The following is an 18,477-nucleotide window of genomic DNA, read 5'->3' as shown; positions in this document are numbered from 1 at the left end:
TAGACAGTATACAGCTTCTGATGACCTTTTGTTTTCTTTATGGGGCTTTTCAGAATGGAATAATGGTCTACATGAATCCAAGCTATGGATATGTGACTGGTATTTGGGCAAGAGGTTTGCCTCGCACGGTAAAGAAAATGGAGTTCTTGTAATTCCTATGAAGTCTGCTATTCTCCTTGTAGGATTTGCCCTTCGTGGCATGTGTGAAAATACCCCCCAGGATAATCAGAAGTGATTTTAAAAAATCACATTTGGAAAAAAAATATAGTATCACAATCTTTTCCACAATATGCCTTCTGGAGAAGGACAAAGAAGGGGAGAAAGGACAATTGGTCAAAACAGAAAAGAGGAAAAAAGATCACTATTAACCAAAAACTCTCATGTTTCTTGGTTTTGCTTGCCTTTTTAAGATGTATTACAGTTCAGTAATAATGGTTTTGAACAATACCAAGGACACCTTATCATCCACCTTCTGCTTTCTGTTTAACTGAGTATATGTTCCAAGCAAACGATAAGGTCCTTTTTTGAGTCAGCTATAAGTTTTGTTCATGGAAGTTCTATTCCTTCACATTTATTCCACATAAAATAAATTTGCTGTATAATTTTGTCAGTGGTCAGCTTTTAAAAAAAACAACCAACCAACCAAGACACAGACAAAGCACATCTCCTCACACCCTTATTTATGTTCAGTCTGCCACATACAAAAAAGTCCCAATTTCAATGTGACATAATATGCAGTATATCCTGTATCAGAAACCTTAGGTAGGATTTATTAGAATAAATGTATTAGCTAGAGATTAATCTCTGCCATCAGGATTTTTTTCCTTTTTATTTGATTATTTTCATTCACATGTTTTAGTTCTTCATGTTGTTAAATTCGCTCAAACCACATTTTCCTTTTATTGTGCTCCCCACTTTATGGTGTAGTAGAAGCATGCTTTATGCTACAAGGGGAATTTCGTGTATTGCTTTTGTAGATGCTGACCACAAATAGGTGGTTATTTATTTATTTATTTTTCTCACACTAGTTGATACTGTACAAGTCCCTTTTTGTGTGGAAAATGTTATACGCCTCTGACAACTGAAGACCAAGGCACATAAGTTTCCCAAAAGTGCTGCATATGTGTGATTCCTTTAACCTATCACAATGATTTCCTGGGAAGTTACAGACTTGCAGCTGCAACTTTGACCTATAATTCAGTGATTTTATGAGAAAAAATGTACTAGTGAAAAGTGTTCCAGTGAAAAGCTGAGTATTTCAAAACAAAACAAAACTGCATATAAAGCCTCTCTTTTTCAATATCTGTTTTTTATGACATTTTCTGGTCACACTAAAATGTCTTCACTGAACTAAAGGAAGACATGTTCAAGTGAGAACTAATAATATGCTGTAGTTAAGGAAGCTTATTATAATAATAATAAAAAAATAATAAGCTACAGAGACTCTGCCAGTTTAACACTAATGTGAAAAAATGTAGTTTATTGATTGGAAAACTGTTGTAAGATTTATTATAGATTCACTTTATCACTGTTTTGAAATACACTTTTGTGTGTCCATCTTCTCTTCGTCCCATAGCTCTGTCTTGAAGAAAAAAATATAAATCAAGCACAGATCAGGCAAGAGTAATCAGCTGCAGAATGAATTTTGCATTGATAAACTGAAAACATGGGTACCAGAAAGCAAGCAGTCCAGTTGCTGGACTCATTTGGGTTGCAAAATCTCACATCTATTCTCTGCTTTGTTCAGTTAAGGAACCTTACTCTTAAGTCCACATTAACCATTAAGTCTTCCTTTATTAATCAAATACTATGTATAATTATATATATATATTTAACTGTTAAAATATTTGAAGAATATTTTGAAGAATTTGATGAATAAGTAAAATATTTTCAGCCCAATTTATTTTAAATTTTAGCATTATACACGTTTTGCATATATGTGTGCATATATAGTCTATGTGCCATTTATATGTCAAATTACATGCATTTTATTAATCCTTCTTGTATCTGCTCTAGTAGATTGCAAGCCATTTATTTTCTGGTTTATACATTTAATTTAGACTAATTTCAATGTTCCCAGTTATACTAATTTCACTCTTCCTTGCATTTTGAGTTGGAGAGACAAATACATTCACTGTTTGTTCACAACAGCTGTAGCTAGTTGTCCTCACGTTAAGTGGCCCTTCTGGAAACTATGCTGATAGTACTGAAAAAATAAATCATGTAAAATGAAACTCACTCTGTTCTTATTGATATTGTTACAGATGCCACGTAGACACATGACAATCAAACTCCACTTTGTTATAGTGATGGTCTGTTCAAAGTAATTCACAGATCAGTACTTTAAAAGTACATTTGTAATGTAGTAGTTGCTGAGGCCTCACAGCTACACACCTAGCAGTAAAACTGCTGCTGAATTTGCAAGCCTTAGTTCCGGTCTTTATTAGAGAGAGTGCAGTTTTGTTTCAGTTTAACATACACTCATAAGCTGGACCTTGCCTCAGTAATACAAGTAACCATTTATGCCAGCTCTCTCTGCATACTGTTGGAAGGTTTCAAATAAAACTGTTAGAGTAGATATTAAATAATCCCATCCTTCATAAAACAAATATTAATGTATTATTACATTAAAAGAGAAAATGAAGTGAAAAAAGAGAAATGTGTGAACAAATATACATGCAGTTACATTTTTTTTTTGTTTGTAACTATTGCATGCATGAACAAATTGTTAAACTCTAAGAACGTTTGAGGCACCACAGACATTCATCTTCGTAATGGAAAGGATCTAAACGTGACTAAATCTCCTCAACAGCCTTGGAAACCTTAGTCATGACTGAAAAATCGTGGAATAGCTGATTCTTAAATTAGCAAAAATATTAAAGCAGCCAAAATACAGAGGATCAATATATTTCAGTAGAAGTAAATACTAGTACTGTATGATTCAAACTGCCTAACAGAAAAATTCACAGGTATTTTACAGCTATGAAGTTACATAGCTCTAGCAGGTTGAAATCAGAAGGGCTAACCCAACTTAGTTTGAAAATATCAGTCCCTCATTACAGCATTACTTTGATCTTTGGCACACCTCTATGTTTACATTTTCATCCTGTGATTCCTTATGAACTTCAGGAATAAAACTTTAGAAGAGTCGACTATACATACAGTTATGTTTGACAATGTGAATAGTGGAAGTCTTCATAGGTTAAGCTGCATCTCAATTCTTTCTGTGTTAACTCCCTGCTATTGAATGTTTGCAGCTCTTTGTGAATAATCTAAAAATTTCCTTTTAAATAAAACATGCTCCTCTGCGTTTACTTAATACACTAACAGACAATGAAATGTACTTCATTTCTCTCTTTCTCTTTTTTTTTTTCATTTCTTTTTACCTTAGCATTGTCTCATCCCATCTGTCTCCTGTAGCAAAGTGAACTAGTGAAAATGTTGACATAGAAAGGAAAGTAATGGAAAGACTACACATGCATATGCAAAAAATAGTCAGGTTTAAAGTTTTACTTCAACTTCTTCTAAAGCTGCAACCAACAAAAGAACTAAAGTTTATATATGTTTTCAATAATATGTTTTTACTGCACAGATGAAATAAAATCTACTGCCAAAATACATTTGGATATTGCAACTCAAGATATAAAGAATAAACATTGCAATTAAAAAAAATAAACCAAACAATGTTTTTGTATAGAGATACATAGAAATAGTAAATATTAATATGTTAATGAAGGAAGATAGTGGCTATTAATTTTATTTACAATTTACAATTACGAGGGAACAGAAATCTAGTTGCTTTATATGTTTAAGTTTTTAGCAGTTTTTCACCTTCATGATCATAGAAGCTGTGTGCACAACTATGGTATGCATAGGTCATTTATTTTAGAATTTTAAGCATAAATTTGTTTAACAGTGATGCCTAAATGCAGAAATACAAGTCACACGAGTGACTTTTTTCATTAAGTTTTACTGATTACAGGAATGCTGTCTCCAAGATTTAGCCCTTAGTAACAGCTAAGGAAACCATTTGCTCATAAAAGATTTAAATATCACTGGTTAGAGGCCTACTAATTATAGTTCAAGTTTATGTACCTTTCCATTTGCTATATCTGCAGGCAGATATACTCTAACCACGTAAACACTTATTTTTTTCTAATGATTTTTAGACCTGTAAAAGCCAAACAAACAATAAACCCCCAAACCCTGAAAACTGCATTTTAAGTTGCTTTCACTACAACATAATCTCTTTTAAATAATGGGAAGTTTGAACCACGGTCACAGCTCAGTGAAATATAATGTAGTTCCTGCACAACAAATCTATGGAAAGGAAAATAGTACTTCACTAGAAGAGGCAGTATGTTTTAAAGTGTAAAATTCTGAACTACTACTCATGGTGATATTTAGTTGTTTCTCCTCTCAATTTATGGGTTATGTTGAGCAAATCCTTCCTACGCCACCCACAGTTTCCTTACTTCTAGAAAGGGAATTATGGATGTATACAATGTAGTGTTTTGAAATCAATGGGTGAAAAACAGTATGGATTAATTGAGTGCTTCTGAATAACTTTAGGATATACAAAAAGTATACATATATATAAAAAATTTGAAGCAAAGGAACACAAACTTTCATTACCTATTGTATGTTTCCTCACAATTATCTCATACTGTATAGAACTTGTAATTTGCTTCTCTGTGGAGTTATTCTCCTGAGATTGTCCATCAAAGCTATGGAAAAGAAACACAGTACATTTGCATAAATGTTTAATATTTTAATTGCCGATGCTAATTATTAAAATAGTTGTTTAGTAAATGCTCAATGATTTAACAGAATTTAATGATTAATAAAGTTCTCATTATTTAAATAATAATAATCTACAAATTAGAAATACAGGAACTCTTATTGTCGTCGTTGTTTTTATTGACTTTTTTTCCACATTCTCTTCTCAGTTACTTTACACATTTGTTTAACAATTAATCCAAAAATTAATGTAACTCTTTCGTAAACATAAAAACCCTCTAAAATTAGTTGTTCTGCTTCCTGATTACATATGTCAAAGGTCTTGATCAATTGGATGTCGGTGTGAAAAGACATCATTTGTTTCTCAGGTGCTGGTTTTATGTATAAGGGTTCTCTACAGGAAGTCCAACTTATCCCAAAGTGGTAAACTTATTTCATTGTTTTCTATTATATCTCATATTTCACTTAGGAAGAACAGATTTCCTGTTTTTCCTAGATAGCCATTCATTCAATCTGTTCCAGTTCTTCAGTTTCCTAAAATCCATCTTATAAGAGGATGACTTCTGTTAGTTTTCAGTCTACTTACCTAAACTTTTCTTACAGAAATGGAGTAAATCAGACTATTGTGAGTTGAAATGGTGTGGTGCAGAAGATGTGGTAAAGTCAGAATGTGTTTGAACCCTTGAATGGGAATGAGTATTGTTTCAACAGCAATTCAGCGAGGATATTTATATCAAATTAAAGCTGTTAAATTACTAGTTTCAGAGCAGATTGCATAAAAAGGATATATTTTTTTTTTTTACATTTGGAAAAATGAAGTGGCTATATATTTTTATTGTGGCATATTCTTGATCATAATCTTAAAGAGATCAAATTATTTAATTTTGTGCATATGTCTTCATGAGAAATGAATCTAAATTTGTGTTCAATACAACTGATTTACATGAATGTCTGCCAAGTTACGGATGATTTTAAGTTAGGTACATACTGCTTGTTTCCTGCAGTACCTGAAGTTTTGCTAATCAAGCTCTGTTGGTATGACATTTGAAACCTTAAAGGACGATTAAAATTTGCAAATGTTGACACTATATTTGACACTGTCTTTGGGAGTCAGAGAGTAATGAAGGTCAAAAGACATCTTTATGACCCCAAAATTTGTGATACCCTTTTTTGACCATCTTCTCCATTTTTCTAACCCTGTAATTTGAATTTGTATTATTTTGTACAATTGTGATATTGTCAAGGAGATGTTTTGATCTGACAATTTTTTAAAATATAAATTAGCAGAGAGTAATCATGTGGCTTCTTTGAAATATTCTGGCTACAGATAAATACAGTCAATCAGATGACCTGCTCATCTTTGTCTGTTTTCTGTGTCTGCTTCCCCTGCACCTCAGCATACTTCTTTCTGGACATTTTTTTTTTTTTTTTTCTATGAGATCTGACACACTGCCACAAAAGGGCTGGAGAGCTTTTAGATGTAGAAGAGACTTATTTGCCCCCAGTGCTGTGAAACAACCTGTGCTGTAGGCATGTAGCATAAGCTATACTACCTCTATGTACATACTATTTTCTGTCTCTTCCCATCTGCTGCTAATTGCTTCATCACCTTCCTCCAGTCAGGTTTGAAAGGTCTGTGATTTAAAATAAAATAAAAATAAATGAAAAAATATATAATAATAGTAATAACATCAACATTCAGCAGCAATTTAATATTTATAATATTCATCCTTTTTTTATAGCTCCTGCCATTTGAAAATTTCTCTGTGTCATAAACATCAGTTAAGTCTGGCAATATCCTTAATAAATCATTACAAGTTTTTCCCATGGTTAAGCAGCACACAGAAACCAAGGTGGCTATCAGGGATGAAATGAAGGATTCTTTCTCAGAAAATCCTGATGTAAGCACAAGAAGAGTTTGCGTCTTCTATAGTGCAATTTCAGGTTACATGTGATTGTCGTTACACATAGCTTGTGGGCATTCTCTCAATAACTAAAAAAAAGTCTGTCTTGATAATTGCTTTTCAGTGAAGCCCAAGATGATGAATGAAAGTTTTAAAATTTAACAGTTTTTCCTCATTTCAGCTTATTAATTACATCATTGTTAAAACAACAACAACAACAACGTACTTTTATTGTCATAACGAAAAATCGCCTCTTCAGTGCGTTGTATTGCTGGTACATAAAATCAATTCATGGTGTAGATCAAATAAACAAAGAAAATAATGATATTGAAAATATCTGTCATCGAGAGTTATACAGTGAATTACTTCCACTTCTGAACACAACAGAAAATTCTGGATTAATTACTTTTTGTAAGTCTTTTACACCAAGTTCAGATTCTGCAAACTTTATCACTTACTTGGTTTGGAAGGCACATAGCAACCTGAAAGGAAGAACAAATCTGCAAAGAGAAATACGTTCAAAGAGATTTAGAATTTACAGGGAAAAAAAAGGTATATGTGTGCAAGTGACAGTTCCCAGGTGTAGATGTCTTACAGAGTAATGTGAAGCTGGAAATGGAGTATCTGAAGTAGAAGTCTTCCAGAAGAAAAAATTATTTTCCGCATGAAACAAACTCATAAAATGAAAACAAACAAACAAAATGAAAAAACAAAACAAAACAAAAAAAACGAGATGAGGAAATGAGGAATCAAATGATGCCCATTTGTTTAAATGACTCTTGGAAATTTTATTTTTAGGATATTAGTGTCCAAGAAGAATAAAAATCATAATTTATATGCATGGTAGAGATGTGACAATGCAAAATGCATAGTCATTTCTGCCAGGTGTAATCATCTTATGGTTTTATTGAAACACTTCTGAATACATGCTTGTATAAAGCAGCCAGGTCAGTTGCTTATGACTGGGAGAGCTTGCCAATGGACTGCTCAGAAACTTGAACGTCTTGGAAGTGGACATATGAGGAAGCAAACTTTACATGTATTTCCAGAGCCAAATAGTAGCAAAAACAAACAAACAAACAGATACACAATCAAACACACTCACAAAAAAAAAAAGGCAAACAAAAAAATATAACAAAAGAACAAACCACCTATCTATAACCCCAACCATTAGCAATATCCATAAATGAACTAAATGAAGTAAATGAGGATTTTAAAATGTCTAAGATACTGGATTAGTTTTTAAAGTTGCTTTTGAAGAAGAAAGAACATAGACTACTAAAATAAAAGAGAACTTGTCACTAGAACAGTCTGTGAAAAGTTAATAGAAGATTAGTTGCAAAACCTGATTATATATCAAATGAAGCAGCAGTTCCAGGTATATGTGAATGTGCATGTGTGTATTTATGAATGTAAAGAGTATTGTCCAAGAGTACTCTGGGTACTCTGAGAATGCACAACTAAGAAGAAACCCTACAATGATAATCTAGAAAATCTTATTTTGTTTCAGAGATGACAAGTAAATACTGCTAAGTAGCTTGTATGAGAATATGAACAGGTAAACAAAACACATTTCAAGAAAAATATCATATAAAGTTGGTAACTTCTATATTGATTTTTTAAGAATATAATTTATAGGTCAATACCATAAAGTTTCTAGTGCATAGTACTTTTGTCCTTTGCAAGCCTGTGTTTGGAAACATACTCCTTTTTGGTTGCATATTCAAAACCTCTTGTACTTAGCTTAATATCCCCCTTCCCTGACTACTGTTTGTTCTGTGCAAGTCATATCCTAGGGTGAAGTAGATTATGGCCGAGCTGCTACCACTTCATCATTCTTTAATTCGCAAATTTTAAAATCCTCTGCAGCCCTTAGGCTTTTTTTTTTTTTTTTTTTTTTTTTACGGAATTAATGCCTTGTCAGACTCATGTTTTAACAACTCTTTTTTTTGGTAAAAATATTCTCTATCCCCATGTTTCATAGTAGGCAGATTGTTCACTAAACAGATTAAAAAACGAGACAGAGAAAATGACGCCAGGCCTCTAGTATTTGTAATTACACACATTTTTCTAAAAGTGAAAGCTAAATGTTTACATGGATTCAAAAGGAAACAGCACAAATTCAGGGAAGAAAAAAACAAAATGATAGCTGCTAAGTACAAAGGGATGACCTCAGCATTAGGAATCCTCCACAGTGTTGGAGGTAGAGAGAGTACCCTGGAAAAGTGTCACTCAGTTCTTGGCCTTATGTTATATTCTTCTGGAGGAATCCACTTGTGGTCAGTGCTGCAGAAGGGATTCAGGGCAGGATGGTCTGATTCTTTGACCATTCCTTCCTAAGATTTTTCTGATGATTCTGTATGGTCACACACAAATTATAACATGATTGAATGTAGAAAGAAAATTTTTGTTTTCTTTTATAATATTTATAAGAAAAGGCAATCCCTCCAATTCCACCTCAAGTTCAGTTCAGTAAATATATAACAACGCACTAGATTTTAGTTACTTTAATGTTATAAGAATTTGGAAGATTCTGAGTCTTTGTACTAGCATCATTCTGAAAAAAAAATGATGCTAAATTACATTGATGCTAAATTGAAAGATATTTTTCTTTAAATAATCGCAGTGTATAAACTCATTAGCAAACTTTTATTTTCAGGCAGTTTGTGCTGCACTAAAATATATATATGTTGTAAGGTGGGGGTGAAGGGAAAGGGAACTCCAGTAATAACATATTTCAAAATGCTTTAATTCCTAACGTAAGCCTAAAGTTGCCATTGTCAATGGAAATGATATCAGTGCCTTTGTTAAAAGGCCTGTTGACAAAGCAGGTCTTGTCTTACTAGACATATTACTTACGTCTGTGTTGACTATACCAGATAATATTGACGTGAGAAAAACTGAAAAGACATTAATTTGTTAAGCTGTTGGAAATCCTAACAAGTCTTAGAAAAGTTCAGAGTTGGGGAAAGTACTATTGCCCATTCAAAATTTAACACTGTTTTCTGGCTGAAGACAGAATGATTCATTCAAAACATTCTGAAAGATCACTGTGATGAACTTTCATATCCACTGTTGGATATTTCACTGTTGGATATTTCTCTTTCCAAAGGTGACTTCATAAAAGTGTGATAGTAGGAAAGCATTTAGTAAAGAATAGGTTTGGTATTTGGAGACTCTCTGAAGTCTGTCTGACTCAAAGCATAGATTTTGTGGGTTCCAAAAATCTGCTGAACAGTCTTCTAAAGGAAACAAAGCCTCTGAAAAGACCTTTTGTACACTGTGTTGTACAGGTTAGCATTTATTTATTGAGTCAAACAAATTATCCATTAAGCTTTGTATATAATCTGTTCTGAAGTGAACACCTGCAAATGATCCTTTGTGTAATTCTTGTTTTGCCCTTACAGCAAAAAGAAACAGTTTTATGTAGCAATGCATGTTGTACAACTATATAAAAATTACTAATGTGTTACACATATATCTGGGCAGTTTTCTTTAAAAATCTTTGATTTGTACCTACACTAAGCCATTACACCATCAAATCACAGCTGAGGAATATTGAGCATCATTGAACCCATGAAAAAAATTTGAGTTGTTCAGTACAAGGTTGCTCAGCACAGGTGTTTGCGTAATTATGATATATTAGGAAAATTCTTTGTTCAATGGCCTTCAAGCTGCTTGGACAGTAAATTGCAGAACAAGCTTCTGCTTGTTTAACAGAGATGAATGCATGTGAGCAAGATTACAGCAACCACTTTTCACAGGGAATATGGACATCTTACTTTCACAGGTCAAGGCACTACCCACCTGAAAGTGGTTCTTGCATGCAAAGTAATAGACACTATGGCATCTTTCTCCACCTCCTTCATTAGCAGGCAAGTTGGAAAAGAGCACTCAAGACAGACTCTTTTTATTTAGCATTTGAGCAAGGGCTACAAAAAGAGGCAGTGGAAAAAGCTATAGTTGCTCCAGCAGCAAAGAGTGTCTTTGAAGCTGTGTGATCAGGATCCATTACATCTCTGCTGAGGACAAGGAAATGGGAGACTGAAAAACATTTCAGTTAAATTCTCCTGGAAATTGCAGAATGCTAGCCATTTATTTATATTAAAATGCAATTGCATTATGATTCTATAGATTTCTCTGTGTGTAGCCAGAGGCTTTCCCAAAAAGAACTTTAACAGCCCTCCCCCCAGTAAATACTAAGAATGAAATGTAGAGTGAACATGCCAATACAATTTCCACCTGATGTCATTCTTCTTTGGAAGTCACCATAACTAGATGAAACTGCCTCCACATTATTGAGAAGACATTTAAAATCATTTAATCATAAGGAAATGTCAGAGTATTTTTGCAATCAAAATACAGCCTGCAACCTGTGTAACCTTAAGCATCTTTAAGGATATTACAGAAAATTTCAAATTATAATATACTTCTGAAGTAAGGATGGTATGTATTTTTAGCCCCATTTCAGAGATGAGAAGAAGATGTGCAAGAAATAAACTGCCCAAGGTTATACAAAGGGTTTGGATGAAACTTTCACCTAGCCTAACTTTCTGTTTCTGACATGAGAAAGGACAGAGTGGTACTTCTCAGGGTTATTCTTCTGCCTTTCTGCACCCGATATCTGAAACAGAGACTGTAATAAAATCATTATAAGAGTAGCCCATCAAAGTCTTTTTTTCCTCATGCAGGCTAGTCCGATTTCAAACCCACTTCACATCCCAAGCATTGCGTGGAAGTAACCTCCACAGCGTGAATTCCACAAGATATTCACCATGTTGAAGTATGTACTTTTGAGTTAAAGCTTCTGTCCACTAACTTTATGCTTCTTAATTCTGTCATGAAATATTGTTAATAGTTGCTCTCTATTCTCCATTCATGATTTTGCATACATCAGAGTTCACTTTGCTAGAACAATGTGTCAGGGTCTCTTTAATATTGAAAGCAACCCATACCTTTACTTACCTTACCCCTCTTTTCTGAAGTCTTGTTGTCTTTTAGTTGAGGAGACTGGAATGAATAGGTAATTCAGGATGTGATCGTCAACTTTGTATGATGCCATGAAGATGTTCTCTTTTACTCCTTTATTCATTTTCTTAGCTTTTTTTTTTTCTTCTTTTTTTTTCTTTTTTTTTTCTTACCATTCTATTTAGCCTTTGAATGTCACTAAGTATTGGGCTATTAATATTTTCATGGGATAATGGATATTGACAATTAGATATATTTTCTGAAATATAACAGCTTACTAAGTGACCATCTCACTGTGTGTTTATGACGAGGAGCTTTTTTCCCCTGTGTACATTACCTCATATCAACAGTAATGCTCATTTGCTTCTTGCCCCAACACTGAAATCCTCTGCAACTCTTAGCTGTTAGTTTTCATGATTATTATGTTTGAATAATTTTGTATCATCAGAACACTTAGTCACCTCATTATAGTTACCTCATTATTCACTTCCTATTCTAGATCATTTATGTTGAGCAGTAGATATCCCAGCAGAGCTCCCTGTGGGACTGCACTGTTAAACCTCTACTTTTGTAGAAACTGATCACTTAATCCTACTATTTAAGTTATTTATTAATTCATGAGAAGACCTCCCTTCTCATCCCATGACAGACAAATTTCCCATGAGCCAAGATTTTATCCTAGGCCATTTTGTTTTTTAATTTTTTACAACTATTATAGCAAAGCAATTTACTACAAGAATGTACCTAATAACAACATTCTTGGTTATGTTGTTAATATTCATGCAAAAATGAAATGGATTCTGGTCTTTTAACCACAGCTGCCAACACTAGAAACACATTTATAATATAGGCCTTGTAAGATTAAACATTTTAAATTATGTGGCAAAAAGATAAAAAATGATTTGTCTATGTTATCTAAGATTTGAAGAATCTTTTTGGCTCTACTCTTTAGCTATTTTTGGTTTAAAAATGGGACATCTGTCTGTGAAATAGTGATATCATAAAGTAAATCAGGAAGTTACAGGCCTGCACTGTTAAGGATAACTTTTTCTGTTGAACTGAAGAATTCATTTTTGGAGATACAAATGACTGTTCGTAGAAGCAGGGTTGTGATAATTGATGCAATGTTATGATACCATTTAGTCCCACTTGAGGCCTTAATATTAAAATATGTTTGAGTGACAACATTGCAATTTATCTTCCTAGCAGGAGTCAGGTAAGAACAATAAAGTGAGGGAAGCCCTCTGTGCTCCATCCATGTCAGCTGCCATCATACACAAAACAAATTATGTGAATAACCAGAATAAGATTGTTTGTGTTCTCTCAGATTTTTGTATTTGAATACCTGTAGTGCAGTTTCAATACACTGATAGGATCTGCAAAGTTCTCTAGTTCTGACCATGGACCAGAGAGAAAAAAAACCAAAAGCTTAGACATCCCAGGTGTCATCAATTCAATCAATGAAATTAGATGGCTGTTATGTAAATTATGCAAATATGGGACTCAAACTCTTCGTTCATATTTGAGAAATGAAATATTTAATGATGTTGACATTTTTAATTATCATTGGGTTTCTGTGTTAACTCCTGAGTGGGATCAATGTTATTACAAGATCTCTGACAACTCTGGTGGACATCTTTGCATCCTGTCAGGCTTGACTGCAAGCATAAGTGTTAGCTGTATTTGAAAAGCTGATGAGATGGATAATAAGGAAAGAGCTTTTGAAAAGCACCAGACCAATACAGAGGTTCTGGGATTTTTGTCTGTTCTTTGGCAGCGGTGAGGATGTGACTATCTTATGATGAATGTTTTTTCCCATATCTTCTTATGAGGAAAAATTACTTATGATGTAGGCTTCAAACAAAGTAATACCACCCAATCACACTATTGTGATGGGAATCTTATGAGGACAGAAATCTCATGACTGTGAAATTTTAATTTGAATACATTTTTCTATCTCACTTCTGTAAGCCATATTGTCCCTTAGACTTACTTAGCAGGCAAAGAACAAGAGTCAAAAGATAGTCTATTGCTAAAATTTAATTTCAGCTCTGTCATTGACATACCTCACGGAAATTTTCTGAGAATTAAACTTCAGCTTTCCCATCAGCAGAAAAGGGTGCTTAACTAATTCACAAGGCTAGTGATATTGTTGCTGTTGTTTCTCCTATTTTGTAAGTAGATGTAATCATCTGTTACACAGAGCTTTCTGAGAAGAATCTACGTATCTAAGTAGAGATCTTAAAATCCTGAGGATTCATTAATTTATGTTTGTGTAGTTCTTTGAAGCTGTGAAGCACGATATAAATGTAAAATATTATCTACTCTTAACCATTATCTATGACTTTCAGTAGGTACTGCGTATTACAGTACATGCTATCATCACAGCTCAAGCCCTTCTGTAAAACTCATAAAATTATTACTTCCCTATTGATATGCTCTCTGTCCTCTTCTCAAACCTTCATACTCATTGCATAGCCTACTACAAAGCAAAGCTGGTAGATACTTAGTCATATAAAAGAATTTCTGCCATTTTAATCTGTTACTTTCACTGCACAGAAACTCCCTATCCTGTGGAGGGTGACAAGTTGTAACTCACATGGAACAGTGCTACACTCTTGCGTGTTTTAGGGAGGATTGACAAGGTGGTGTTGGCCTCTTAGAACTGGGAAGACTAATATTTTGATTTGATACATATACTTTGGCTAGTCACCTCATATCTCTGGTCTTTAGCTCATCAACAACAGCAAAAAGAAAGAATTACCTTTGATATGTACAATGTATATGTATACAAAAGTATTTTTCTTCTTGTATTCAGATTACCCATTTGATAAGGATAATATACAGCAAAATATTATACAGCATCTTTAGATTCTATTCTAAATATATTAAAAAAAATATACATCTTTAGTTTCTATCGTATCGTATCGTATCATATCGTATCGTATCGTATCCTACCCTACCCTACCCTACCCTACCCTACCCTACCCTACCTATCCTATCCTATCCTATCCTATCCTATCCTATCCTATCCTATCCTATCCTATCCTATCCTACTTATTACATTATATATAGTAGGGATCATAAATTTCACATTTTTTGTTGTTTTAAAATGAAACATCTGGGAACTGTTGTATAATTGCCGGTTGAACTAGGCATATAGACTTGATAGAAAGGGCATTTATAGTCCATTTGCATTAGTAAACTAGACAATGAAAGCATCTTTTTTTTTTTTTTTCTTTTTTCTTTTTTTTTTTTGGTCCTATTTGTAAGAACCATGTAATTTACTGTGCTTGGGTCACTGTTCCCAGTTAATTATTAATTGTTCACTATTAATTGTGCCATGAATTTTCCACTCAGGTTTCTTTAGAGAGGCATGAAATTGTTCTCTAGCAATGCTACGTGTATGTGTCTAAGAAACTGAGTCAAATAGTCTTTTTCCTACTTCTCTCCTTTCAGATCATCTTCTGACATACTGCATACCCAGATTTAGTAGTTCATTATTTCCTTCTTCTGATTCACAAAAAATGTCAGGTTAATGTTTTACTTTACATGAGACTAAAATACCAGTCCCTAGCATCCTGGCTACACAGTATGTTTCTATCACATCCTTTTGGAAATATACTTGAGTGTGGTTTAATCTGGTGAAAACAGGTAATTTGACTATGGATGATACAATGTGAAGGGTATTTGATTTTACATTGCTCCTTATTTTATTTATCTTGGTGGGGGAGATCAGAGGCTTTAGAGATGGCAATCATTCTACCCATTAGCTCTCTAGCAAGGAAGGAAAGAAATCTGGTCTAGAAACTCAAAGTCTTTCTTATCTGCTGCTGTAACGCAACTTTTTTCTCTGTCTACATTGTTAAGGGGACTCCAGTGAAATTCCACAAATCCAGGCTTATGAGGAAGGACCTTGGTTGGTCCTGTAATGATTCTCAGGGCAGCAACAGTTATCGCATATGTTATGTGACTCCAGTAATATTTTCAGTATTAGGATTTGTTTTAATGACTAAAAACTCTTGAATGACACCTATTTATTTAACCAGTATGTGAATTGTAGTCATCAATGGTACCCGATAAGCATTGTTTCAGGCTGAAAAAGTAGATTCGTATTTTAAAATATATGCCCTTAATTAAATGGAGGAAATATTTCTTTTGTGTATCAGATTTTGCATTATTTTCTAAATTAAGTTAATGAATCTATAAAAGACCATTAATGAAAAAAAATAAACTTTTCTGTCTCTCCTACTTTCTAGTATACTTGAGGGAGAGAAAGTGGCAAATCAGTAATCGGTAAGCAGATATCTATTGTTTCACTGGTACTGGTCCTCATAGAGTAATAACCACATAAATTATCCAATTGTTCTCTCTTGAAATTAATGAGACATTTTTATATAGTTAGGATTTTCAACTCTTTGCTGTTGTTGTTGTTGTTTTGCCTACATAGCTCTATTTTAATACCTTATTCAAAATAATCTACGTCCACATTTACCAAATTTGCTGCCTTTTTATGCAAATCTAACTAGTGATTCTAATGAAGTCTAATTGCAATGTCACTGATATCAATGTAATAAAAATCCTGATCCATAGATTTATTCTCTATTTACATCCTTTTAAACTTTTTTGTTACCTGTCATTGCAATCTAACAACTTAAGTATATATGTTTGATTTTCCTATATCAATAACTGTGACTGCTTATACTTGCAGGTTCCAGTTTTGCACTACAATTTCAACACAACTTTTATGTTGTCTATTTTTTTTCACTTGTGTTTTAAAGTTGAATTACACTTGAAAAAATCATTATGTTCAGAAAGAACAGAACTGAGTTGATATATCTGCATTCTTATAATGTTCATAGCTTATAAACTACTGGCTCTGTGATTACTAACTCCTTGAATAACCATATTCAAGTCCAAGGCACTGGAAGAAAACATGAATCATGCATCTATAGCATTTCAGTGAATCAGTGAAAGGCTGACTGGTTTATGCCCCAAAGCCCATGGATGTCTTTCATTTAAATGAGTTTTAGGTCAGACCTACTGTAGCTGCACAAACACTGAAAAATCAACAACATTCTTTAGCTAGACTGAGTAGCCTGCTTAAGATGATGAAGTATTATATATTCTGTAACTCAATCAGTAAGAAATGCCTGAGTTTTGTTGCTTGCTTAAACAAAATCGGAGGTAACTCGAAAGAAGTCAAACAGGCAGAAAGCTTTCTGAAACTGCTTGAACATGTTAACAGCAAAACTGAAGACATCAGTGTAACTTTTACTGATGAAGCAGAAATTATGTTTTTTAGGAAGAGATTGTTAATACTATATCGGTACCTCAAGAACTTAACCTTATTGAGAGACTTCTGTTTGGTCACAGATATATTTATGAAAATGTATTCTATTAGAATATTGCATTTGGCTGTCTTAAAGAAAAGCACAGGGTAAGAGATTCAAGGAAGAATGTTTTCTTGAACTTAGTGTTGAAGTAAAAAAAGAAGAAATGCTGTGTGTGTGTGTATGTGTGTGAAAGCAGAATACTAATGCATTTCTGTAATGCAGATCTAAACAAGAAGGTAAAAATCCAGCTGATTTTTCTGGTTTCACCTTGGAAAGGATTTCACAAACTGTTTCTAAGTGAATCTGGTGTTATTCTCATTTCAAGAGAGACGTGACAGTGTGAGGTTATAGCGAAGTTCTGTAGAGTGGAACTGCTATCGAGGTATAAATGGTCTTGATTAGGATTCAGCTCGACGTACACGATCCTGTGTCTACATATAAGACAAATCTCCTGTAAAACTGTTGTCAGTACAATCAGTCTATGCTGGGAGGCTATTTAGCCAGCTCTGAAACAGACACCTTGCTTGCAGCAATTAAAACTCGTTACTGCCAGAGTGAAGAGCGTTAGGTGTGGAGTAAGTATGCAGTGCCAGCCTGCACTGAAAGATGTAGGCTCCTGTCTAGTTCCCATGATTTTCAACTTAGGCTCACAGATGTCTTTGTGAACCTAGAAAGTATTTTGAGCAAGGACATTCACTTTGTCTAGTACTGGGATCTACACCATTAATTAGTGTCTTTAGAACAGCAATGCAGAAGTCTTGGTAAGTTATTAACAATATATCTATAGCATAAAATCTGTTAAGGTACCCTACTGCGTTCATTTCTTTGTGATAATAGTTTTCATTTAATCATTCAGTAACAATCCGTAATCCTTTTCCTGGAAACTATTTCATGTACAGAACAGAGGATTTTGAAAAGTTGTTCAAAGCTGGAGCCTAGCCTGTTAAGTGGTGAACTTTTGAGAATCCTGTATATAGAAGAACTACACTATCTTGTGATCTTATACATAAAGGTTAGAGAAGATAAGGGCTATGAAATTATTAAGCAACATGAGCATCACACTAAACAACTTTGGAAGCCTCTACAAAGATTACTAGTTTAAAGCCATCTTTGCTGGTGTAATTTTGGAAAAGGATGTAACCAATTGAATATGTCACTAAAAGAACACAGAATAACAGTAATAAAATGAGATGAAAACAAATTTTGCATGACTTTTAAAAGACATTCCTTCCTGACCCCCTACCTCCTGATTTAACCGCAGGCCATAACTATTTTGGATGTCCTTTTTTCCCAACAATTCCTTTCTTCTTGTTCTGTAGTAATGCCTCTCTCTTTGTATTTCCGTCTGGGGATCCACACATTTTCTGTGGTCTAAATGCCTTCTTTGTTCATATTGCTTGCTCTTCTAGAATTTTTCTGGGTCAGCAAATCGTAAAAGAAATGATAAAACTTTGTCTTTGGGGAAAGCTCTGAGTGCTGACCCTACAATGAGAATATCAAAGTCAAAGAGAGACCAAAGGAGTAAAGAA

At 33.8% G+C, this 18,477-nt stretch overlaps 1 protein-coding gene across 4 annotated transcripts in view; it reads left to right on the top strand.

Moving 5' to 3' along the window:
- The window catches only part of LOC310882937 (uncharacterized protein), a 206,625-nt gene that overhangs the window by 22,161 nt on the left and 165,987 nt on the right, over positions 1 to 18,477 (top strand). The window contains exons 5-6 of one of the 4 annotated variants that reach the window (XM_083802426.1): positions 54 to 128; positions 1,029 to 1,751. The exons of the other annotated variants lie outside the window; for them this stretch is intronic. Of the exons in view, the coding sequence (XP_083658552.1) occupies positions 54 to 128; positions 1,029 to 1,085 (132 nt within the window). The 3' untranslated portion in view covers positions 1,086 to 1,751. Of the gene's footprint in view, positions 1 to 53; positions 129 to 1,028; positions 1,752 to 18,477 lie in introns of those variants that run through there. 4 annotated transcript variants of the gene reach the window in all.

Source organism: Anser anser (assembly GCF_964211835.1).
Source record: "Anser anser genome assembly, chromosome: 1".
Classification (NCBI taxonomy): domain Eukaryota; kingdom Metazoa; phylum Chordata; class Aves; order Anseriformes; family Anatidae; genus Anser; species Anser anser.
This window is presented reverse-complemented; position numbering and strand designations above follow the sequence as displayed.